Below are 26425 nucleotides of genomic sequence, written 5' to 3'. Positions count from 1 at the left end.
TGTTGTTGGCAGTATTTTGTTATGGCAGCCCTGGAAACAAATGTAGGGCTTATATAATTAGTGAAAATTAAACTACATGGTGCTTGTAATGACCTTTCCCCACTTTTCAATATCAAACTGAGCCTTATTCCATATGGAATGATTTAAATTATAAGCCTAACATTTCATGCTACTAACTATACTTAGAAAAACCTGTAACTTTGAAAAACACAACTTAAGACACAAGCTCTATTCTTCTACAACTGTGGGGGCTTTTCTTTATTTACATACATTTCTCACAGACCTTTAAATGGGTTACTGTAATAGATTACTAAGAATAAAGCAACAAAAGAGACAGTGAATGTCAATATTAAATTCAGTGAATTTTCGATCAAATATGTATATAATCTGAGATGCCAATAAGTAAAAAAAAACCAGAAACTTAATTTATCCAAACCTAGTAACTAAGGCTTCTGAAGTGTTACTTTAGCTGTGACAAAGAATAATCACGTTAAATATAACTGCTCTACATTTACTGGCAGGAACTAAAACATCTACTAGCTCCACCATCTCTTGCCAATGCCCTCATATAAATGTTTGGTTATAGATATTTACATTTCATGAAATTTAAATTCCTTAGTGTTTTTCAGCACATTCACACAAATAATACAAATATGGCAACTCAATCCTATCATCAATAACAGAATTATACATGATGTGGACAGACACATGTATATACAATTATACGCATATTTTCATACATGCTTATAGTATTTACAGAAACATATTTACATTAGCTTAAATATTATTATACGATAGACAGATGCACATATAAAGTTAACTTTATTTGCTTAAGAACCAACATTATTTTAAAGAAGTACATACGGAAAGAAAAGGATAGCTGCCAAGGGCTACTTTTTTTAAGAGCTGTTTCTTTTTAAATTTGGGTAATGACAAAAATGGATCACTATGCCTTTTTAAAAAATAAGTTTATGTATTTATATTTGATTGGGCTGGGTCTTCACTGCTACATGTGGGCTTTCTCTAGTTGCTGTGCATGGGTTTCTCATTGCAGTGGCTTCTCTTCTGGAGCACAGGCGCTAGAGCACGTGGGCTTCAGCAGCTGCAGCTTGAGGGCTCTGGAGCGCAGGCACAGTAGAGTGCACGTGCTTAGTTACCCAAGGCATGTGGAATTTTCTCAGACCAGGGGTCGAACCCGTGTCCCCTGCATTGGAAGGTGGATTCTTAAGCACTGGACCACCAGGGAAATCCATCAACAGCTTTTTAAAATAATCTAGCCTGAAAAATGGGCTTCTCTGGTGGCTGAAAAATTAATTTTGTAATTGAAATCATTTACCTTGATTATTTAAATTAAGAAAATATATTAAAGTCTTAAGTCCTCAGTGCTTGCCTTAGAACCACAAAATGCATCACACACACACAAAAGGATAGAGATGGGTCCATATTCCAAAAGACATCAATGTTTGAATATAATTCAAACAAATTCAATCGAATCCAGGAATACTGGAATGGGTTACCTTTTCCTTCTCCAGGGGATCTTCCTGACCCAGGGATTAAACTCATGTCTTCTGCGCTGGCAGGTGGATTCTTTACCACTGAGCCACCACAGAAGCCCCTTATCAATCCAATACTTCTTTCTTCCTAAAATCACTATATTCCTTTGAAATAATTAAAGTGAATATAAAAGCTGCAAATAGAAGGTAATTTCCCATTCAGAAAATTTTGTTAGACTTAAAGGAGATTTAGGATACTTGCCTCCACAAATAAGTAGGCAATAAATCAGAAAGACACTGATATAAACATATAGTAATAAAACTGAAAGGTCTGAAGGCACATTCTGAAGAACACAATCTTGTAAATAAAAGAACATAGATTTACTAATAGGGTAATATTCTCAAGTAATGCTTGTTTGAGGCTTAGAAAATTTTTTATTTTACATATTTAACTCTTATGCAAAAACAAAAAAATGCTTTCTTATGAGTATTTTTTATCACTTAATTCAAAAAGTTAAAAAAAATTCACAACAGAAATAAAAGAAAATGAAATTTCTTTCCAATTCAAATATTCTGTGAAACACCTCACTTTCTCCTGATTTTTCCTTAAACTTAAGGGAAAAAAAAAAAGTGATATTAGTGTGGTACAGAGTTCACTGTAGATTCAGTGCTATTTTCTTTATCCTGCTTTTCTTCCTCGTTCGTTGAATCTAGTTCATGCCTATTTTCCTCCTCACTGGAATCACTGTTTAATCCACCTTCAACTCTGGCGAATTTCTTGTCATGTGAACAACTTTCACAGGCTTGGTCTGTGGGAACAGCTCCTTTCCTTTGGGGTAAAATAGTGAAAAATGCTTCTTGCCAGTCTCTTGTCTCCAGGTATTCCAAAATAATCTCAAACACTGCAACGAAGACAAACTCCGTTTGTTTCTTAGCCTAGCTCATCACAATGCTGTATACTTTAAAATACATTGCTTTTGTGTTAAGAGTGCTAGCATGTCCTAATAACTACTTTGTTCTTATTACTTTCTTCTCCTGTATTAGCTGTCAGAGCTAATATGTCCCAAGGCTCTCAAGGCTGCTACTTTGTAGCTTTTCCTCATATCCTTTCTTAAGCACTCAGAGGTTTACCATTATCCATTGTCAATTATAATTAATAGACAGAGGACCCCTCTTTGGTTTCCTTCTTATTCTTCATTCCTTCCATATCTCTATCCTTTATATGCAAACAAACAAACAAACAAAAAAGGTGGGGGAGAGCTACCATTAATCTAAATTTCTTCTAGCTTTCCACTCACTCTGGGGAGTGTCTTGTCTCCCTTTTTTTTTTTTAAATACTGTCCCGCCAAGTTCTTCTCACTTTAACACATTGATGAAAAGGTAAATTTGTATTACTTTATGATAGAAAAGGAATCCATTATATATCAAAAGTCTTGGAAGAGGTTCATTCCTTGAATCAATAAATTCATTTCTATAACTCCCTAGAGCCTGCTACAGAGAAATTTAAAAACCCCAATTAATAGTTGTGTACTAACAAAAATCTCTACTAAAAAAAATTTCAAAAAGCAAAACTCCAGGCAAAGACTTAAGTCTGAGGATATCTATTATAATATTTACAGCATATTATAAATATTATAATATTTACTATAATGTAGTAAAAAGAAAAACATGTCAACAGAATGGCTGTATTATTGTATTGATATATTCAGATGAAGAAAAAGTTACACAGCCATTAACAATGATTCAATAAATATAAACGGAGGGAAAACACCCCACATTTGTAACATTTTATGTAATAGAGTAAGAATCCAATTATATAATAAAGGATATATATGCATAGGAACGGAGAAGGCAATGGCACCCCACTCCAGTACTTTTGCCTGGAAAATCCCATGGACGGAGGAGCCTGGAAGGCTGCAGTCCATGGGGTCGCTGAGAGTCGGACACGACTGAGAGACTTCACTTTCACTTTTCACTTTCATGCATTGGAGAAGGAAATGGCAACCCACTCCAGTGTTCTTGCCTAGAGAATCCCAGGGACGGGGAAGCCTGGTGGGCTGCCATCTATGGGGTCGCACAGAGTCGGACACGACTGAAGTGACTTAGCAGCATGCATAGGAAAAGAACTTGGAGAAACACCAAAAAGTTACTATGAAGTATTTCTGGGTAGTGAAATGACACCTACTTATTTTTCTTTACACTTTTTTATACCTTCAAAACTTTCTAAAATATGCATGTATCAGTCAAACAAATCATAAATGACTACATTTTAATTTTCCAAAGGTATATATTTTCTATTTTTACAAAATGTGAATAGAAGGTTATTTTTCAGTGTTCACTCAGGTAAATTTTTAGCTTATAAGCTTATAGCTTACCATGATTAACTGCCAAAACTTTTCTACTATTCATCTTCACAAAATTCCCAAGGGGAAGCTGTGCATGATCAATTCCATGATCTGATGCTTGTTTATATGTGAGTCCCTAAAACAAAGACATCATCACCTGGACTAGAACATTGTATTATTTAAACTTAAGTCTATGATAGAATAAATAATTTTTAGGAAAGACTTTAGTTCAGAGAATGTAATCTGAATTTGTGTGTGTATATTTAACAGCTAATTTGAAAACATTCTCTTGATAATAAGTATAGTCAGAATGTTGCTGGTATTTATTTTAACCAAACGAGGAAACCAAAGACATTAAGCTGTCTATCCTGTCACAAAGTTCGTCAGTGGCAGAACCAAAGGAAAAACCTGGCTCATGCCTCCTGACTCAAGCAGCTTCTCATCACTCCACACTGCCTTATTCTCAGCTTATTCAAACTGAATTCTTATAGAAGCATCATCACTCTTCTCATGAATCTGAAAGATAGAACTGTTTCAATTATATAGCACTAAGAGGCACAAGTGGCAAAAACTGATGAGATAAAAACCTGAATGAAAAAAATTTCCTATTGTCCATAAATTTTATTTTTTCATTTCTGTCAATTAAAAGAATGCTGAATTATGGGGGGGAAAAAAAAAAACAAAACCCAAAACCCAAAACCCAGCCTTAGCATGGTAGCATGGTAGAATAAAAAGCTTTAGAAAGGAAATCAACTTAAATCCTGTCTTAGGACTTTGCTTTAATGAAATGTAAACATTTTAGAAATTCTATTAATGTTACACTTAATTTATGTGTGAGAAACAGAAAAGTAAACAAATAATACAACTTTCAGCGGAACAATACTTAACTGGATGCATGAATTTCAACTTAAAAAAAAACGCTGAGTATGAATTATCTTTTCAAAATTAAAATCCTTAAAGCCTGGGTCTAATCAGGACTAAAAGAGCCCAAAGACATAACACAGGAGGAAAAAGAGCTAAATTTCTCAACTAATAATTTGCATTTTCAAAAAATAATTATTCATTTATTGGCCACTCCATGCTACACATCTTGTGGGATCTTATAGTTCCCCAAACACAGATTAAACCCAGGCCCTTGGCAGCAAGAGCACAGAGTCCTAACCACAGGACTGCCAGAGGAATTACCAATAGTCTGGATATTTTAGAGGCCAATATTTGATAATAGATCAAGTCAGGTCTTTTTGAAAACAAAATTGTTTTACTTCAGAGAAACATACAACATCAAAGAAAAAAACTAGTTCTACAGAAATAAGAAAACAGAATTTTTCTAAGAAAAAAATAGGCTAAAGACCATTCTGATAAAATTCCCTACGATGCTATAGAGCTGTACCGTCCAACTATAGCCACATGTGACTATCTAAACTTATTATAATTTTTAAAAACTCAATTTCTCAATCATACTATGCACAACTCATGCTCAACAGCCAATGGGTTACCATACTGCAACACGATGATATAAATACTTCCAACAATGCATAAAATTTTCCTGCACAGTGGTGCTATATGAGAATAATGAATTACTGTGTATTATTCTGCTGACAACATTTCAGCAGATACTCAACTAAATAAGTTGAGCTTAACTTAGCACAATGCAACATAGCTGGAAAAATACAAAATAATGTTTTCTTTTAGAAAGTGTATTTCTATAATTTTTCATTTTTTTATTATTATTATTATTTTTACTTTACAATATTGTATTGGTTTTGCCATGCATCCGCCACAGGTGTACACATGTTCCCCATCCTGAACCCCCCTCCCACCTCCCTCCCCATACCATCCCCCTGGGTCATCCCAGTGCACTAGCCCCAAGCTTCCTGTATCCTGCATCGAACCTGGACTGGCGATTCATTTCTTATATGATATTATACATGTTTTAATGCCATTCTCCCAAATCATCCCCCCCTTCCTCTCCCACAGAGTCCAAAAGACTGTTCTACACATCTGTGTCTCTTTTGTAACTTTTCATTTGAATGAGGGTAAGGAGGTGGGAAGAGACAAAAGTACAAATTAAAGAGGACAGAAAACACATCCCATATAATCACATATTTGAAAATGGGCATAAGTTTACCAATTTGGATATAAATTTTGGTATAAATTAATATAAATTTTACCAGCAGCCTAGAAATTGATTAGCAAAAGCAGCATTTATCAATACAGAAAATCATTTAAGCATGTGGGCTCCAGAGCAATCTGGAGTTTCAAGTGTCTGCTACCTATTATTAATGATTTTAGATTTAATTTTTATATGCCTCTGGTTCCTCATCTGTAAACTGTGCATACTAACAGCATTGACTTCACTGGGTTGCAGTAAGGATAAAGCAAGCTAACATATGTGAAATGCTTTGCTTAGCTAGAAAGGTGACCAAAATATCACTGTACTCAGGAAACACAAGCACTCAGTACTTACTATCAAGAAAATTAACATTACTATCAAGAACACTGGTACAGCAATTTTTTCAAGTATGAGCAAAAGCAAAAATAAAAACTTAATAGTATGTACCTTGTGATGGTTGTGATCTACTAATCCTCCAATCACATAGGCCTTTGATTCATCTAATTCCTTTAATACATTAGGTGAATCTGAAGTAAGATAAATCAGGTCTTCTTTCTGTATGAATTCACTATAGTGCTCTGGTTTGATATGGATATCCTTTAAAACACAAAGAGAAAGATGCTATTAATTAATAGGATTTTGTGAAAATTGGCTAAAAATGATTATTTTCTTTTCCCTAGACAAACCCACCCAAAAAACATATGACAGGAAGTCTGAAAGAATATTTTAACAATGTCTTATTTAGAACCTATCACTCGAACATCTTTTCACCTCACATCTCAATTATTTAAGTAGCCTCCTGATGCTATTTCCACCTCTAGCCTCAGATCCCTCCAATTTACTTCCTCACATGGCTGGGGGACTCGTTTTCTGAAAACACTATTCTCAATGTTTCATATTTATGTGTAGGTTAAAATTCAAGCTCCTTAACTTAGTAACTCTCACCTCAATACAGCACCAATCTATCTTGCTAACTTTCTGTTCCAACAAAACAAATGCATTTGTTATATATTCGCTCACATTGTTCTCCAGCCAAAGAATGCCTTCTCCAATTACTTCCTTCTCCATTTATATGAATCATCAAAAATAAAGGGCTTACAGATTTAATAATTTTCATGTATCGACTTCCACAAAAATAGACATTTGAAATCTTCTTTACCAAAACTATCAGGTCAGAGGTACAGGCTGAACAACAGTAGGCAGAATTTTGCAAATTGCACCAAAAGAAAAAAGGAAGATACATCACAAGGTTTAGATGGCACTTCTCAATAATTTTTGTGGAAATAAAAAAATGAAGCAGGAGACCTCTCACATAAGTGTATATAGCCTATTGATTAATAAGCAGCCATTTTTCTGGAAAATGATATACGATAAATATGATGCCTATGCTTAATAAAGGCCCCAAGAGGAATGTGCATAATTAGAAACTTGTGAACTCATATGTCTCTGGAAAACTGGTGGTATAAAGTAATAAATTTTACAAGCCATAACTGAAATAACTGAAAGTACGCCTACTCTAACTCATTACAGTATTTCTTAGGAAAACAGGCATGAACATAAAACTTTGTAAATATACTATACTTTAGAACTTAAAAAGACTTTCGAAAATGTTTTATACTATAGACTATTAATAAAATAAAAAATGCAGTCATTATAGGATTAGTGAGTGAGACAGGGAAAGTCTGTCACAATGAAAACTGGCTTGGAGAAAGGGAAAAAGTATAAGAATAACCCACCACTTCTCTGAGTAGAATAGGATTAAGATTCCTTAGGGATTGGTACTAAAGCCAATCTATACATCTGTGTCTCTTTTGCTGTCTCGCATACAGGGTTATCGTTACCATCTTTCTAAATTCCATATATATGCATTAGTATACTGTATTGGTGTTTTTCTTTCTGGCTTACTTCACTCTGTATAATAGGCTCCAGTTTCATTCACCTCGTTAGAACTGATTCAAATGTATTCTTTTTAATGGCTGCATAATACTCCATTGTGTTTATGTACCACAGCTTTCTTATCCATTCATCTGCTGATGGACATCTAGGTTGCTTCCATGTCCTGGCTATTATAAACAGTGCTGCGATGAACATTGGGGTACACATGTCTCTTTCAATTCTGGTTTCCTCAGTATGTATGCCCAGAAGTGGGATTGCTGGGTCAAATGACAGAGTAGTTTAGTTCAATAGAAAAAAAAAAATGTGAGCCACATACGTAATTTGAATCCTTCTAGTAGCCACATTAAAAAACAAATGACAAGGGGCTTCCCTAGTGGTCCCATGGTTAAGAATCCACCTTGCAATGCAGGGTACATAAGTTTGATCCCTGGTCTGGGAAGATCCCACATGCTGCGGAACAACTAAGCCCATGCACCATGACTACTGAGCCCCAAAGCTGCAACTACTGAAGTCCTAGTGCCTAGAGCCTGTGCCCTGCAACAAGAGACGCCACAGTAATGAGAAGCCGGCACACTGCAACTGGACAGTAGCCCCCGCTCACCACAACCAGAGAAAGCCTGGGCACAGCAACGAAGGCCCAGCACAGCCAAAAATGAATAAATAAGAAAATTTAAAAAGTGACAAGAAATACTTGAAATTAATTTTAACAATACATTGTATTCAACACAATATACCTTAAATGTTATCATTTAAACTTATAATAAATGTGTTTTTTTCATTTTAAGCAGATATCTTACATTCTTTCTCTTTTTTGTACTATCTTTGAAATCCAGTGTTTATTTGACATTTATAGCACATCTCAAATCACCAGTCACACTTTAAGAGTTCAGTAGCCATGTGTGGATAGATAGGGTATAGAACAGATTTAGAAGAAAACAAATACATTTCCAAATTTTAGAGTGACTTCACTCTTATAAATAATGTATAGCCAGTTTGCTGGGTTGAGATTGCATATAGACCTTTAAATTCTTTCTTTTTTCAAAAAATATGTTTTAAAGTTGGCAGTAAAATAGCAAGTGAGATTTCATGAAAGAAGGTACAAACTATATCTCAAGTCTCTTAGCGTCTCTCCTTGGTAAACTTAGACTTAGGTACAGTGGTACACAGGGTTTGGAGCTGCTGACTCATATTTGTTAGCACTATGTAGAACTCAGGTAAAAAATGTAGACCTTTAAGCCTAAAAATACTTTGTATTATATGAGAGTTAATCGATTTTAGTTACCTTCCAGTTGACCCATCCTTTGTCATTTTCATCCATATTCTTTTTCAGCTGGCCTCCATGGCTTGTCAAATAAAACTGATAAAGAGATTGGCAGGCATAGAAAAAGAGACTGAAAGACTATTAAAGTCAATATTTTATTTCCTCTCTCACTAATTTGACTATCAATGAAACACAAAATATTTTCATTCTGGACAAAAATTAATTTATGACATTAATTTAAAAATTAATTTATGGCTTTAAACATGACAAGATTTATCTTTGATAGAAATGTGTATTTTTGTGCATCTCCTAACCCACTAACTTCTGTATTCCACTTACATTTTCATTCCATTTTCTAAGCAGTTATAATCTGCTCTTGTTTAATGATCACTTTTCTATAAAATTCCTGCTTCCATGTCATTTCCCTTCTCCTTCTTTTGCCACCACTGTTATTTTTTACTAGTCCAAAATCTTCATAATTTTGCTTTGACTTTAAACCCTGAAACCTATTTGAAATCTAATCAAGGGTGAAAATAATCTAAAATGTGAAAATATAATATTACTATCACTTGATAAAAAGAAAATATCTAACCACAATTTTAACAAGATTTTCTAGTTTTTAACATCAGTGAGTCAGAGTTAATTTTTAGCGCACTTAGAATTAAAACAATAAGAAAAATGACCCTACTCTTACGAGCAGTCAATTAGTCTCACAAATCACTCCCTCAATCCTTCAAAATTATCAGTGACTCAAAATCCTTTTAAGTAGAGAAAATCTGGCCAACAGGCACAATGGCACGTATCAGCCTGGGGCAGTTCCCCTACTCCCCAGAAAGGAAGGATTGAGAGCTGAGAAACTGGTATGAAAATATGCGTGTGTCCTTTAATGACGATGGTCAACTATACAACAATGAACAGGTCAAGATGTATAGGACTGATGACTGGGTACAGTGTGTTTGAAAATAATATATGAAAAACATTTAAAATATTCTCTTTTTGTAGAAAAATAGAACATTTTCCCAAAGAGACATTTAGCTTATTAAAAAATATTACCTGTAACACTCATTCTTGTAAAGGCAATCAGGATTATGTATGCCTTTTCTGAAGGAAGATATAAAAGGAAACTGGAAGTTTGTTTTAAATTTCTCAAACATACCTGCACAGGGTGCAGTGCTCGTCGATTTTCTGCATAACATCGTTGAATCTGCTTATGAAGTTTCTTAATGTCCTATAAAAGAGTGCAATTTTTAAAGTAATATTTTCAAAATTACCTGTGGCCATTTCATAGTCTGAGTGGAACAGAATAAGCAGGAAGGATAACTAGATAGGTACATTTCTTCTTTAGAAATACAAGTCCTTTCTGACTAATTTCCATTCAATTTCCTAACATATTATTTAAATAATTAATATAAGTCAATACTCTGTAAGTGACCCATAATTTCATATTTTGTATCCACTTAAAATATAAGTTCATGAAAACTTTCACTCTTCTTAGGAGACAACAAAAGAAAAAAATAAAACTCTTAGAGCCATAGTATTAAAATTTTCACAAGTTAAAAAAGTTTAGAAAGTAATTAAAACACAGTAGCATTGTTTAAACAACCAAGTTTCTCAGACTATTAAATAATCCTCTTAAGCCAATCATATTTTTCCCCTTCCTTTCAGTTAGGATTAATAACAAAACCCCCTACAGCTCTTTACGATTAGTATGCAGTTACTGAGTTTCATAACCTATTACAGTACCTGTCTTTCCCTCTGTCTATACATATACATATAAATAAAAGCAAGTTATTAGCTATTTAATACTTTAATTTAGGGCCACAGATTTTGAAAAGCTTAACTTAGGAAGCATTTTTTAAGGAAAAAATTTAAAAAACAATTTTTTTAAAATCTAAAAGTTGGTTTTTTTTCTGGCCACTCTGTGCAGCATGTGGGATCTTAGCTCCCTAAGCAGGGATCAAACCTGTGCCCCTCCACATTGGAAGTGAGGAGTTTTAACCACTGGACCACCAGGCAAGTCCCAACTTAGTATGTAAAGCTGGTTTGGTGGTGCTGACTTCTCTTAGCTTTTGCTTGTCTGTAAAGCTTTTGATTTCTCCGCTGAATCTGAATGAGAGCCCTACTGGGTAGAATATACATTCCTATACTCTAACAACAGAAGATGAGAAAGAGAAATCAAGGAAAGAGTCCCATTTACCATCTCATCAAAAAGAAAAAAATACCAGGAATTAACTTACCCAAGGAGGGAAAAGACCTGGACGCAGAAAACGAGAAGATACTGATGACAGACATCAAAGATGTGTGACACAAACAGATGGAGAGATAGTATACCATGTTCTTTGATTGGAAGAATCCATACTGTGAAAATGACTACACTCCCCAAAGTAATCTACAAATTCAATGCAATCCCTATTGAATTACCAATGGCATTTGCCACAGAACTAGAACCAAAAAATTTTACCATTTGCATGGAAAAACAAAAGATCCTGGAGAGCCAAAACAATCTTGAGAAGGAAAAATAGAGCTGGTGGAATCAGGCTCCCTGACTTCAGGTTATACTACAAAGAAAGCTACAGTCATCAAAACTGTATGGCACTGGCACAAAGACAGACATAGTGATTGATGGAACAGGACAGAAAGCCCAGAAATAAACCCATGCATCCATCATCAACTCATCTATGACAAAGGAAGCAAGAGTACATGATGGAGGGAAGACAGTCCCTTCCATATGTGGTGCTGGGAAAACTGAATAGCTACAAGAAAAAGAATAAAATAGAACACTTCCTAAAAACATACACAAAAATAAACTCAAAATGGATTAAAGAGCTAAATGTAAGGCCAGGTAGTATAAAACTCCTAGAGGAAAATATTGACAGAACACTCTTTGACATAAATCACAGCAAGATCTTTTCCAATCCACCTCCTAAAGTAATGAAAATAGAAACAAAAATAAACAAATAGGACCTAATTAAGCTTAAACACTTTTGCACAGCAAAGGAAACCATAAACAAAAAAGGTAACCCTCAGAATGGGAGAAAATATTTGCAAAAGAAGCAACTGACGAGGGATTAATCTCCAAAAAAAATAGAACAGCTCTTGCAGCTCAATATCAAAACAAACAACTCAAAAGATGGGCAGAAGATCTAAACTGACATTTCTCCAAAGAAGACATACAGATGGCTAAAAAGCACATGAAAAGATGCTCAACATCACTAATTATTAGAGAAATGCAAATCAAAACTACAATGAGGTATCATCTCACACCTGTCAGAATGGCCATCATCAAAAAATCTACAAACAATAAACACTGAAGAGGATGTAGAGAAAAAGAAATCCTCCTACACTGTTGGTGGGAACATGAACTGGAATAGCTACTATGGAGAATAGTATGGAGGTTCCTTAAAAAACTAAAAACAGAATTACCATATGATCCAGCAATCCCATTCCTGAGCATACATTCAGAGAAAACCATAATTCAAAAATATACATATATCCCAATGTTCACTGCGGCACTATTTACAATTACAATAGGACATGCAAGCAACGTAAATATACTTCATCAGATGAATGAATAAAGACGATGTGGTACATACATACAATGGAATGTTACTCAGCCATAAAAGGAAAGAAATTGGGTCTTTTGTAGTGATGTGCATGAACCTAGAGTCTGTCATACAGAGTGAAGTAAGAAAAAGAGAAAAACAAATATATTAATGCATATATGTGGAATCTAGAAAAATGGCACTGACAAACCTATTTGCAGGGCAGGAATAGAAGACACAGATATAAAAAATGGACTTGTGGACACAGGGGGAAGAAGAGGGTGAAACTGAAAGAGTATGCACAACCACATGTAAAATGAGTACCTAGTGGGAAGCTGTCGTGTAAACACAAGGAGCTCAGCCCAGTGTTCTGTGATGACGTAGACAGGCGGGATGGACGGTTCAAGAGGGAGGGGATATACACATACATATAGCTGATTCACACTGTTGTACACTAGAAACCAATACAACATTTTACAGTGATTATACTCCAGTTAAGAAAAAAAAGAAGACATGGTACATTTATATAATGGAATACTACTCAGCCATAAGAAAAGAAATGATGCTATTTACAGCAGCACGGATGGACTTAAAGAGACTATCATACTAAGTGAAGTGAGTCAGGCAGAAAGACAAATGTGTGTCACTTCTATGTGAATCTAAAAATATGACATAAATGGACTTATCCACAAAACAGAAACAGACAGACAGAGAATAGACTTGTGCTTGCCAAGGGGTGAGAGAGAGATAACTGGGGATCTGGGATTTAGCAGATGCAAACTACTACACACAGAATGGATAACAACGAGGTACAACCGTATAGCACAGCAAACTATATTCAATATCTTGTAATCATAATGGAAAAGAATATGAGAAAGGATAAACGTGTGTATATATATACATATATATAAATGCATAACTGAGTCACTTTACAATAGAAACTAACACAACATTGTAAATCAACTATACTTCAATAAAATAGTTTAAAAAACACATACACACAGGAAACCAACAAAATAGCCTAGAGATGGAAGCAACATAAATGTCCACTGACAACAGATGAATGAATAAATAAAAAGTGGTTTATATATACACTAAAATAGTGTTCAAGCTTAAAACGTAAGGGAATCCTGACACACACTACAATGCAGGGGCTTCCTAAGGGGTGTGGTGGTAAAGAACCCGCCAGTCAATGTGGGAGACATGGGCTCCATCCTTGGGTCAGAAGATCCCCTGGAGTAAGAAATGGCCACCCACTCCGTTATTCTCGCCTGGGAAATCCCATGGACAGAGGAGCCTGGTGGGCTACAGTCCATGGGGTTACAGAGAGTTAGACATGACTGAACAACTGAGCACAGAACAGTGAAGACATAATGCTCAGTGAAAAAAATCTGTCATGAAAGTAGGATTCCACTTATATAAGATACACAGAGTAGACAAATTCATAGAGACAGAAAGTAGAATGGCGATGCCAAGGGCTCAGGGAAGGGGAATGGAAATGGTTGTTCAGTGGGTATAGAGTTTTAGTTTTGTAAGATGAAAAAGAGTTCTGGAGATTGGCTGCACAACGTAAGTGTACTTAGCGCTATTGAACTGTACACTTAAAAGTGGTTAAGATGGTAAACTTTGTTATGTACGTTAAAAACCACAATTAAGAAAAAAAGATGCATTTTAGCACATAAATTATATCAAAGTAATATTACATATTAAAGCAAGAGTTATTAAACCTAGTTCAGCTACAGGATTTTTCTGACAATGATTCATGATACCTTTAATACCATCAAGCTGTCAAAACTGCAGTCAATGATAAGGCGGAGTGGGCTGTGAACAACATCTCTTCGAATACGTTTTCTGTCACTTCCATCTGAATTTGACTCAGGTTGACACTGTCGCTCTAATTGCTTTCTCTTGCGTTTTTCCTTCCGTTTTTGTCTAAAATTAGTAGAAAACAACTTTTTGTTATTTGGATATTTACAAAACTTTTCTAAACAAAAAAAAAATTATTTTAAAATCAGTAGGCTAAATCATAAAAAACTGCTACTTCTGTGGATCAAAAATTGTCAAATACCAGAAATTTTAGATAGTCTAAAAGTTTTACATAATAAATGAGTCTGCAAAAGCAAAATATTTTTTACACAGATCTGAACTATAAGTTCATTTATTATTGGTAGCACGTTATATGGGGCTTCCCTGGTAACTCAGCTGGTAAAGAATCCACCTGCAATGCAGGAAACCTGGGTTCAAGGTTCGATCCCTGGGCTGGGAAGATCCCCTGAAGGAGGGCATGGCAACCCACTCTAGTATTCTTGTCTGGAAAATTCCAATTTCAGAGGAGCCTGGTGGGCTACAGTTCATGGGTTCACTAAGAGTCAGACACAACTGAGTGATTAAGTACAGCACAGCACACAGCCCATTATATGTACTTAGAAAACTTCAAATACTGAGTTTGAGAGTTATAAAAAATTTTACTTTTATCATTTCCCTACATGATTTTCAAGCAACAATTATAACCATATGTAAAAAAAAGTAAAATTGTTATTCAACATAGATTCAGATATCCTAGCCACAGCAGGCAAAAGAAAAAGAAATAAAATGAATCCAAATTGGAAAAGTAAACTGTCATTGTTTCCAGATAACACAATGTTGTATACAAAAAATCCTAAGGATGCTAAAAGAAAATAACTGGAGCTCAACAATGAATTTGGTAAAGTTGTAGGATACAAAATTAATACACAGAAATCGATTGCATTTCTACACACAACAAACATCAAAAAGAGAAATTAAGGAAACAGTCCCATTTTACCATCTCATCAAAAAGAATAAAATGCCAGGAATAAACCAACCTAAGGAGACAAAAGACCTAAACTCTGAAAACTATAAAACACTGATGAAAGAAACTGAAGATTATACAGATACAAAGATATACCGTGTTCTTGGATTAGAAGAATTAATATTGGGAAAATGACCATATTATGCAAGCAATCTATAGATTCGGTGCAATTCGTATCAAAATATCAATGGCATTTTTCACAGAACTAGAACAAAATTTTCTGAAGCTTGTATGGAAACACAGAAGACCCTGAATAGCCAAAATAATCCTGAGAAAAAAGGATGAAGCTGGAGGAATCATCTTCCCTGACTTCAGACTATACTACAAAGCTATAATCATCAAAATAGCATCACAATGGCACAAAAATAGAGGCACATACATCAATGAAACAGAAAGCCCAGAAACATGTCAATTAATTAATATCAATTAATCTATGATGAAGAAAAGAGTACAGGAAGGAGGAAAGACAGTCTCTTCAGTAAACGGTCTTGGGAAAACTGAATAGCTACAAGGAAAAGAATGAAACTAGAACACTCCCTAACACCATACACAAAAATAAACTCAAAATGGATTAAAGACCTAAATATAAGGCCAGATACTATAAAGCTCTTAAGAGAAAAATATAGGCAGAAAACTCTGACATACATCACAGCAAGATCTTTTCTGATCCACCTCCTAGAGTAACAAAAATAAACACAAAAATAAACTTAAAAGCTTTTGCACAGGAAAAGAAACCATCAACAAAATTAAAATACAACATATGGGCAGGGAGTAAATATTTTCAAATGATGTAACTAACAAGAATTTGCTTCCAAAATAAACAAAAAGCTCATACAGCTTAATATTAAAATAGAACAAAACAAACCTGAACAACCCAAACGAAAATTGAGCAGAAGACCTAAACAGACATTTCTCTAAAGAAAACATACAGATGGCCAATAGGCACATAAAAAGGAGCTCAATGTTGCTTTGGAGAAATGCAAATCAAACTACAATGAACTATCATATCACCTCACACCAGTCAGTATGGCCATCATCAAAATGTCTATGAATAACAACTGCTAGAGGATGAACAGAAAAGGGAGCCCTCCTACATTGTTGTTGAGAATGTGAATTTGTGCAGCCACTACAGAAAACAGTATAAAGATTCCTTAAAAAACTGAAAATAGAGTTACCATATGGTACAGCAATCCCACTCCTGGGCATATAGCCAAAGAAAACTCTAATTAAAAAAGATACATACACCCCCAACATTCATAGAAGCACTGTTTACAAAAACCAAGACACAGAAGCATCTAAATGTTCACTGACGAATGGAGAAAGAAGATGTGGTATATATACACAATGCAATGTTACCCAGCTATAAGCAAGAATGAAATAATGCCATTTGCAGCAGCATGGATGGATCTAGAGATTATCATAAGTGAAGTAACTCAGACAAATATGTTAGCACTTACATGTGGAATCTAAAAAAAGTGATATAAATAAAGTTATTTACAAAACAGCAGTAGACACACAGACACAGAAAAGAAACTTACGGTTATAAGAGTGGATAGTAAGGGCGTAGGAAGAAAAGTTAGGAGTTTGGGATTAACATACACATTCTGTGCTCAGTCACTTCAGTTGTGTCCAACTCACTGCAACCCTAAGGACTGTAGTCTGCCAGGCTCCTCTGTCCATGGGATTCTCCAGGCAAGAATACTGGAGTGGGTTGCCATGCCCTTCTCCAGGGGATCTTCCCAACCCAGGGATCAAACCCATGTCTTACACATGTTCTGCACTGGCAGTCGGGTTCTTTACCATTAGCACCACCAACAAGGACCTACTGTATCACACAAGGAACTATATTCAATGTTTTGTAATTATCTATAATGGAAAAGAATCTGAAAAAGTATGTATGTATATGTATATATGGGGCTTCCCTGGTGGCTCAGATGGTAAAGAATCTGCACAGAATATGGTAGACCCAAGTTTGACCCCTGGGTCGGGAAGATCCCCTGGAGAAGGAAATGGCAACTCACTCCAGTACTCTTGCCTGGAGAATTCCATGGACAGAGGAGCATGGCAGACCACACTCCATGGGGTCGCACAGTTGGATACAATTGAGCAACTAACATATTCACTTTTTCATATATATATATTTCACATATATATATATATGTGAATTAACTATGAAAAATAAAGTGTTAGTTGCTCAGTCGTGTCTGACTTTTTGTGACCCCATGGACTGCAGTGCGCCAGGCTCCTCTGTCTGTGGAACTCCTCCAGTCAAGAATATTAGAGTGGGTAGCCATTCCCTTCTCCAAGGGATCTTCCTAACCCAGGTATCAAACCCAGGTTTCCTGCATTGCAGGCGGATTCTTTACCCTCTGAGCTACCAGGGAAGCCCATAAAAATAAAATGAAGAAAAAAGTGTTACTCAGTAGTGCCTGACTCTTTGCAACCCCATGGACTGCAGCCCACCAGGCTCCTCTGTCCATGGAATTCTCCAGGCAAGAACACTGGAGTGGGTAGCCATTCCCTTCTCCAGGGAATCTTTCCAACCCAGGGATCAAACCCAGGTCTCTCACATTGCAGGCAGATTCTTTATCATCTGAGCCACCAGGGAAGCTCTTCAATAAAAATAAAAGCTCTTTTTTAAGAAAAAGCTGCTCCCATTTTTTTAAAAGTAAAATTATGAAAAAAAAAAACCCTCAGGTTTTTCTCTCATCTACATCAACAATTAATTTTCTAATAAATTTTATCTTTCTACAATAACAGCTTAAGCCTAACTGCTCTTACCAAAACCTGTAATAGTTCTAGCAAAATCAATGTTAGGCCCAAACTTGACCTTTCTGAGATGATTATTTTTGTTCCATATCTAGGACATGGATGCTAACTATATCCTTTTTATAAACTGGTTACTTTAGAAATTGGGGTGCTACTCACAATACCTGTGGGTGAGAAAAGTGTATTGTGTAAATTCAGCAACACTGCTAAAAAAAAGAAAACAATTTAAAACAGTTTTAGTAGCCAACTGACAAAGTGAGCTAACAATATGTACAGTCCCAATTTAATTAACATAATTACTATTGCATAATTATGTAACTGCATAATTACTATATTGAAGGTTCAACATTCCATATCTCTAAATAGGGGTAGAATATATGCATTTTTATACATACTTGCGGAGTTCTCGTTGTTCTTCCCATTGTTTCTGTTTCATTAGCTTCTTCATTTGCCGTTTAGATATTGGTTGAAACCTTTCACTTGATCCGGGCTTCTGATTTTGCTCTCCATCTTCACTTAAGTTTTTCTGTCTTTCAACATTACAAGTCTCACTAAATGCTGGCAACATTTCAGATGACATTATTTGATGCCTCTGAAAAATTGAAAAGTAACTCTGACATGAACAGATGATTTACAACCAAAAAAAAAAAGTAAAAAAAAAAGACCAAAGGATGCGATTAAAATGAAACCATATTAGTAATGAAAAAAGTGCAAATTTAGGCAATCAATCGTCATTTACTGGCAAAGATCATTTGATGAAATGGGCTATTTTCATACACTATTGGCAGTACAGAACAATTTTCCCAGAAGACTACTCAGACCTGTATGTTTGAAGAGATTTAAAATGTTGATACTCTTTCTTACAATAATTTATTTCCTTAGAATTCCTGTAAATTAATTAGAAATATAAACAAAATTAATAGAAAAGAATACATGTATTACTGCTATTTTTAACAATAAAAAATTAGAATATCACCAAATGGGGACTAAATATAAATTACAGTTCACCTATAACACTGGATTGGAATACTAAGCAGCCAAGAAAAATGTTTCTCAATATTATTTAGTGATAAAGGGAAATAATTATGTTAAATAAGAAAATCAAAACAAAAATGTTCAATTTTCTTTATATATATATGTGTGTGTGTGTATATATATACACACACACACACACACATATACACACATGTTTTAATTCTGACCCACCCATGGCTTTCTGCATTTTCCAAATTTTATATAATGAAAATATAGTTTTATAAAAGAAAAACATATTATTTTTTTTAAAGATATGGAAAGCACATTTTTGTACTTGTTTTTAATACTGTCATACAGGAAAAGTGCTAATTTCACTATCTGGGTGGACACTCAACAATTGATTTTTGACACAAGGTATGCTATACATTTCTAAATTTTGGACAGTACAGAAAACAAATTGAGTTGCCCCCCAACATATTTCATTATAAATATGTAATTATAAATTTTTCACTTAAGTCACAGCTGAAAAACAAAATATGTAAACTGACTCTGTAATCAGTTTACATAATATGTAAACTGACTCTGTAACTCAGGGCCATCTAAAACATCTTATTTAGATTTAACCATCCACTCTGGTAGCTCAGTTGGCAAAGAATCTACCTGCAGTGTAGGAGACCCAGGTTCGATCTGTGTGTCGGGAAGATCCCCTGGAGAAGGAAATGGCAACCCACTCCAGTATTCTTGCCTGGAAAGTAAAGTCCCACGGACAGAGGATTCTGGCGAGCCACACTCCATGGGGTCGCAAGAGTCAGACACGACTTAGCAACTAAACTACAACCCACATCTTTACATCCACTGTTTAGAGCTAAACTTGCCTTTAGAGCAGGGAAAATGATAGAAATACTGAAATATCTTTTCTCTTTAATTATTAACACCATAGCTTAAGAATATGTGTTCTTTATCCCTATCAAAGACTAAGCATGAAGTCTGCAATATTCTATCAGTCTTACACAAAAATGGGTAATTCTTCCCTTTCACAGGGATAGCTAACAAGTCTGTGCAGAGAAGCCAACATCTAAAAGGAAAAAGAACAATCGCCACAATTCAGAGACTGGAAAGAAAAGAACTTCACAGAACATAATTTGAGCAGCAGTTTCATTACATGGTTCTTGCCTTCTTTAAACATGCAATGATGTAATAGGACATATGGGGTACCTAAGAAAAGTTAGAAAGTTTATCAAATTTTGACTGCAAGACAAGAAATTTTAAGATGTATGATTTAGGGGCTAGAGCAAAGCCCTGACATGTTACTTCACTGCAAAATTACTAAGAGGGGGAAGAATCATCTAGGAATACAAGAGTTCACAAGTTTTCTTTATGCCACCAACCACTTTTTTCCACTGGATCATAGAAAAAACAAGAGAGTTCCAGAAAAACATCTATTTCTGCTTTATTGACTATGCCAAAGCCTTTGACTGTGTGGATCACAATAAACTGTGGAAAACTCTGAAAGAGATGGGAATCCCAGGCCACCTGACCTGCCTCTTGAGAAACCTGTATGCAGGTCAGGAAGCAACAGGTACAACTGGACATAGAACAGACTGGTTCCAAATAGGAAAAGGAGTACATCAAGGCTGTATATTGTCACCCTGCTTATTTAACTTATATGCAGAGTACATCATGAGAAACGCTGGGCTGGAGGAAGCACAAGCTGGAATCAAGATTGCTGGGAGAAATATTAATAACCTCAGATATGCAGATGACACCACCCTTATGGCAGAGAGTGAAGAACTAAAGAGCCTCTTGATGAAAGTGAAAGAGAAGAGTGAAAAAGTTGGCTTAAAGCTCAACATCAGAAAATTAAGATCATGGCATCTGGTCCCATCACTTCATGGCAAATAGATGGGAAACAGTAGCTGACTTTATTTTTCTGGGCTCCAAAATCACTGCAGATGGTGACTGCAGCCATGAAATTAAAAGACGCTTACTCCTTGGAAGGAAAGTTATGACAATCTAGATAGCATATTAAAAAGCAGAGACATTACTTTGCCAATAAAGGTCCATCTAGTCAAGGCTATGGTTTTTCCAGTGGTCATGTATGGATGTGAGAGTTGGACTGTGAAGAAAGCTGAGCGCCCAAGAATTGATGCTTTTGAACTGTAATGTTGGAGAAGACTCTTGAGGGTCCCTTGGACTGCAAGGAGATCCAACTGGTCCATCCTATAGGAGATCAGTCCTGGGTGTTCACTGGAAGGACTGATGTTGAAGCTGAAACTCCAATACTTTGGCCGCCTCATGCAAAGAGCTGACTCATTGGAAAATACCCTGATGCTGGGAAAGACTGAGGGCAGGAGGAGAGGGGGATGACAGAGGATGAGATGGTTGGATGGCATCACTGACCCAATGGACATGGGTTTGGGTGAACTCTGGGAGTTGGTGATGGACAGGGAGGCCTGGTGTGCTGTGATTCATGGGGTGGCAAGGAGTCAGACACGACTGAGAGACTGAACTGAAACACTTCTTTTAATGGAGATTATCTCCTAGAAATGACAACTCAACTTTGACTCTCCACTGGAAAGTCCACTCGGCAGGGCTAACATCTGCTTTTGCCCAACATTACACTGGCAACGCAACACAGTGCCAAGCACTTCGTAGACGCTTATTACGTACAGGTAGAATGAATAAATGAGTGAGTGTGATATTATAAAGGGCTTCTAAAGGCAATGAAAATTGTAACATCAAACATTTATTATTTCTTACTATACTTAATAAAAAAGTTATTATCTAATTTACTCTCTTAAAAAACCCTACACACAGAAGTCGCTCAGTCGTGTCTGACTCTTTGCGACCCCATGGTTTGTAGCCCACCAGGCTCCTTGGTCCATGGGATTTTCCAGGCATGAATACTGGAGTGGGTTGCCGTTTCCTTCTCCATAAAAAAAAACCCTAAGGGGTAGTCATATATGCCTACTTTGCAAAGGAAGAGGTACAAAGATTACTTGCCCAAAGTTACAAAGCTCTTATATAATTCCTAAGAAACAAGGCACCTACAGCAAATGTTGCACAAAATAGGTCCGCAAATACTTGTTGAATGAAGTAATGGAGCGAAGACTCAAGCCCACATCCAACTCTACTGTCTTCTAGAAATCCAAAGTCTTATTTAGAAAATGGGAATTTCCAAACAATGTTAAAGAGCTGTGTTGCTTTCACCCACCCGCTGTTGAAAGGCTCGGGGAAGACCTGTGTCACCAAAAGGTAATGGACGGGAAAAACCCTTTGGTTCTACTTGTATGCCAGTGCACCAAAAAAAAAAAAAAAAACAATCGGGAAACTTCCTAGAGATCACTGACAAAAGTTTATGTCTGTGACATCCTGCCTTCCAAGCTTGCAACACATGACAATGGCAGATAAAATATTAAAAGGGGAAACAAAAAAAGTATAGCTTTTCTCAAAATTAAGAACAAGGTCTGCTGTGTTAAAACAGCTGAGAGTTTTCCTATCTTTAAAGAGAAAAATAATAATTCAAGACAGAGGATGGGAGACAGATGGGAGGCAATTTAAGATGAACCCTTACACTGGTGTTAGGGGTGAGGCTCCTCTTTCCAAGAAAAAATGCCTAACAACAGGTAAAATTAAAGATAGCTTATACAAAGCTGACTACTTGGGGGAAACAGACACCAGCCTTTTGGCTACAACCTGGGCCCAGATATGAGGTGACATATGAACGTACAATATGACCGAAATTCTCAATCACAGATATAGGCTCTGCTATTGGTCTGAAGCACTGAAAAGGGTCATGGGGTGGAAGGAACCACAAAATCAGTAGCAGACAGAGGTAGTTTGGAAAGGAAAGCTGTAATTCCATTCCAGATGAGTCTGCAAAGCAAAATTATAAAAGGACAGGAAATGAGGGAAAAAAAGAGTTAATGAAGAGTAATAACCATAAAAACAAAAATTGAGAAATTGATACACAAAAACGGGCATAAAAATAGCAAAACAAGAATTCATTAAAAAAAAAAAAAAAAGGACCAATTTGGAAACCAGGAAGTGAAGTCATAAAAATTTCAACATACGAGGCAAACTCCAGATTACTTGGAGTCCAAGAGGTAATTGATGAATTAGAAGACAACCTCACAATCTGATTCAGAGTTCAGACAGAAAAATAAAATGAAAAAAATCGTATGTCTGAGCATTTAAAAAATGTGAGTAACAGCTTGAGAGAAACATAGGCCAAAAAGGTAACTGGAGGTAAATGTAGAACCTTGAGCACATTCATTAACTTTTTTTAATCTAGAAAATAAGGTTACTACTCAAGAAACAGGAGACAGAGGGAACACAGTAAGCCTGAAAAGATAAGAAAAATTTTAAACATGAATTGTGATTCCGAGGATCACTTTTATTTCCTTTCCAAAAATAAACACATGAATAAAAATTAGCAATGAATATATCCAAAACAATATAGAAAACATAAGCTAAACCTGCCCCTTAAGCTAAATGTGCGGGTTTCCCAGGTGGCACTAGTGGTAAAAAAAAAAAAAAACTAAAAAGACCTGCCGGCCAACACACCGTGGGTTCCATCCCTGGTCAGGAAGATTCCCTGGACGAGTGCATGGCAACCTACTCCAGTATCCTTGCCTGGAGAATCCTCGCACAGAGGAAACTGGGCTACAGTCCACAGGGTCGCAAACTGTCGGACACAACTGAAGCGACTTGGCATGGAGGAACACAAGCCAAACGTGCAGACTTTAAGGCACAATTAAAAATCAGAGGAAACAAATTGCTTTCTTCATGAAATTGATTAATATTGTAGGAGAGAATATTTCTATCATCAGTGGCATCGGTTTTCACTAGTTTCCTACTATGATCAAAAGAGCAAGTGTTGATTGGCTCTAGACTGTGAAAATTTTAATATAACAAAGTACAGTAAAATTTTACAACTCATGCACACCAGGGGGAGCTTTCGCCTTTCCCAAGAAGTCCAAGTTAAATTTAATTTGCTTATCATTGCATACTAATATTTTTAAAAAGCCTATCAAATACAAAGGTCATGTGCTTGTCAATATCATTATCACTGCTATTTTAAAAGTTATTTTCAATTAAGAAAAAGGAATGTAGTAAAAGAAAAGTTTTTAAAGCTTTGAATAAGCTAGATACATTGCAGGGAATGATGCAATGATCAAGCATCAAATGATGCTAGATTGAGATCCTTTCATTATTGCTTTCAACACACTTTACAAAGATATATACCAACTCCTACTGCCTGTAACATACGGTAAGCATTTAACTATGCACTAGTTTGTTCAGATTAACCTGTTAAGTAAAATATAAACACCATGGCAGAGTTTGCATTCGTCCCTCACATGCAGTGCTATTCACTGCACATTTTAATTCATTCACCAGGTTCAACCAACTTTGTAGCAATTACAGAAATAATTGTGCCAAATTTAGTTTACTTGAGCACTGAATTTTTTTAAATGGTTCGTTTAGTTAGATATAGATTATCTGGTGGTTTTATGAAACTATGGATAAAGATGACTAAGGCAATTTTGTGTGGGATAGATTAAAAAAATTGTATCTCTATTATCCTTGTATTTCCACTTCTCAGCACAACTCCTGGCAGGGAGATTACACATTATGAGTGTGACTGGCCGAAAGTTTAAAAACAAAAAAAAAATCATGGCTTTATTGATTGGGCTAAAGTCTTAATAATTTATAACACAGCCTCCTTTCCAGAAATATCCAAAGGAATGTCGAAATAACCGCAGAACGGAATTAAATGACCTAACGGTGGTAAAGAAGGAATATCCTTTTTTAAAACGCGAGGGCCAGATTTGCAATAACGACTCGGTTCAGCTGTGAGGTCCCTTAGGCAGAGGCCTGGGCCATGATGGGGAAAGGCGGAGGATTTATAACAAACAAAAAAGCGAGAAATGTGCTGTTGCTATCCTCTGTGTACCTCTAGAAAAATTCCTGAATTTAAACACAAAATGTTTCAGGGAAATTCAGTAACACCTTGGACTTCTTAAAATAGTCCTCAGCTCACCACGGTGGGGCCTAACAGCACCTGCAGCAACTTTCCCCTGGCCTCTCCCCACATTTCACAGCGCTCAGAGACATCAGCCCTCGTAGGAAAAATGAGGAAAATGAGGAAAAACGAGGTTTAAAGACGAAAAGCGACTTGCCCACGGTCACTTGCCAATAAGTGGCACAACCACAACTCGTTTTCCGGCCTTTCAGAGTCCAGATTTCCCTCTCCCTTCATTCTTGGGAAGCGAACACACTTCACATACTAGGACCCGTATCTTGACCCCAAACAGAAGTCGACAGCAAGAGGTCCTATAGTAGTGACCAGAGCCGAGCCCGACTCTCGCCTCCATGTCTCAAATGCGTGGACGCATTCCAGAGGCGGGGTTAATTTGCAGCCGACGAATCAGAAAGCTGTTTGGCGAGCCGAAGGGGCGCGCTCTCTCTGACGTCACTTCCTTCCGGAGCTGGGTCTTTACTACCATTTTCCATTATCCCACTTACCTCTTGCCCGGAAGCCCTATTGCTAGTGGAAGGCGGGATCGGCACGCGCTCCTTTTGCTCCCGGATTATATCAAAAGGTAGATGAGCGCAAGCCTCCGCGCCAAGACACTTACCGAACAGAGGAGTTGTCGGGAAATCTGATAACCTCTCAGAAAGCTTTTTGTAGTGGTCTTTACCACTCGAGAAGGTCCTCTTTCGGAAACTTCAACTCCCAGAGGCAGAGCCGGTAGCTACACGTAGAAGGCTACGGAGGTTACGTCTTACGTCAGCCCACTGCGCCAACTCCGGACCCGCAGTGGGAGAAAGGGGCGGGGTTTGTGTGGGGCGGGGTCTGGGGTTAGCGTTTCTGGAGTGGGAGGTGTTTGAGTAATAATACCTGTTTTTCCAATTCAAGGCAGGCATACACCTGCCGGCATTTATTCATTTATCCTCGTGGGCATGGCAAGGGATGTTAAGACATTCCTACTCTTAAAAATGACCAACACTAATAAAGGGCTTATAATTCTTCCACGTTTGAGATGAGAAGAAAGCATCTCTTGCCTAAATTATTTGTATTTATAATACATGAGGTTTTCAGTATCACATAATTTTACACAACTCAAGTGGAAAATTAGATTTTAAAAGTGAATCAAGCTCCCAGTAAGAGGTAATTAAATCTAGAATGTTTACGCCT

The 26425-nt window shown here is 36.4% G+C and overlaps 1 protein-coding gene across 5 annotated transcripts; it reads right to left on the bottom strand.

The window, feature by feature from the left end:
• Positions 1-26425, bottom strand: TRMT10A (tRNA methyltransferase 10 homolog A (S. cerevisiae)). 5 transcript variants are annotated; one of them, XM_010848304.1, is made up of 8 exons: positions 25407-26425; positions 18645-18841; positions 14420-14582; positions 10265-10336; positions 9130-9204; positions 6399-6548; positions 3869-3974; positions 1-2395 (listed from the first exon to the last, which is right to left on the bottom strand). In XM_010848304.1, the coding sequence occupies exons 2-8, from the start codon at positions 18827-18829 to the stop codon at positions 2130-2132; spliced, it is 1017 nt and encodes a 338-aa protein (XP_010846606.1). In that variant the 5' UTR covers positions 18830-18841; positions 25407-26425; the 3' UTR covers positions 1-2129. The 5 variants fall into 5 exon arrangements, with proteins under 5 accessions (XP_010846606.1, XP_010846611.1, XP_010846608.1 ...); XM_010848309.1 differs by having other exon boundaries at positions 25866-25976; XM_010848306.1 differs by lacking the exon at positions 25407-26425 and adding an exon at positions 19885-19908.

The sequence above is a fragment of the Bison bison genome, unplaced genomic scaffold (genome assembly GCF_000754665.1).
Source record: "Bison bison bison isolate TAMUID 2011002044 unplaced genomic scaffold, Bison_UMD1.0 scf7180017864263, whole genome shotgun sequence".
NCBI lineage: Eukaryota > Metazoa > Chordata > Mammalia > Artiodactyla > Bovidae > Bison > Bison bison.
The sequence above is the reverse complement of the archived record's forward strand: the minus strand, read 5'-3'. Positions and strand labels throughout refer to the sequence as shown.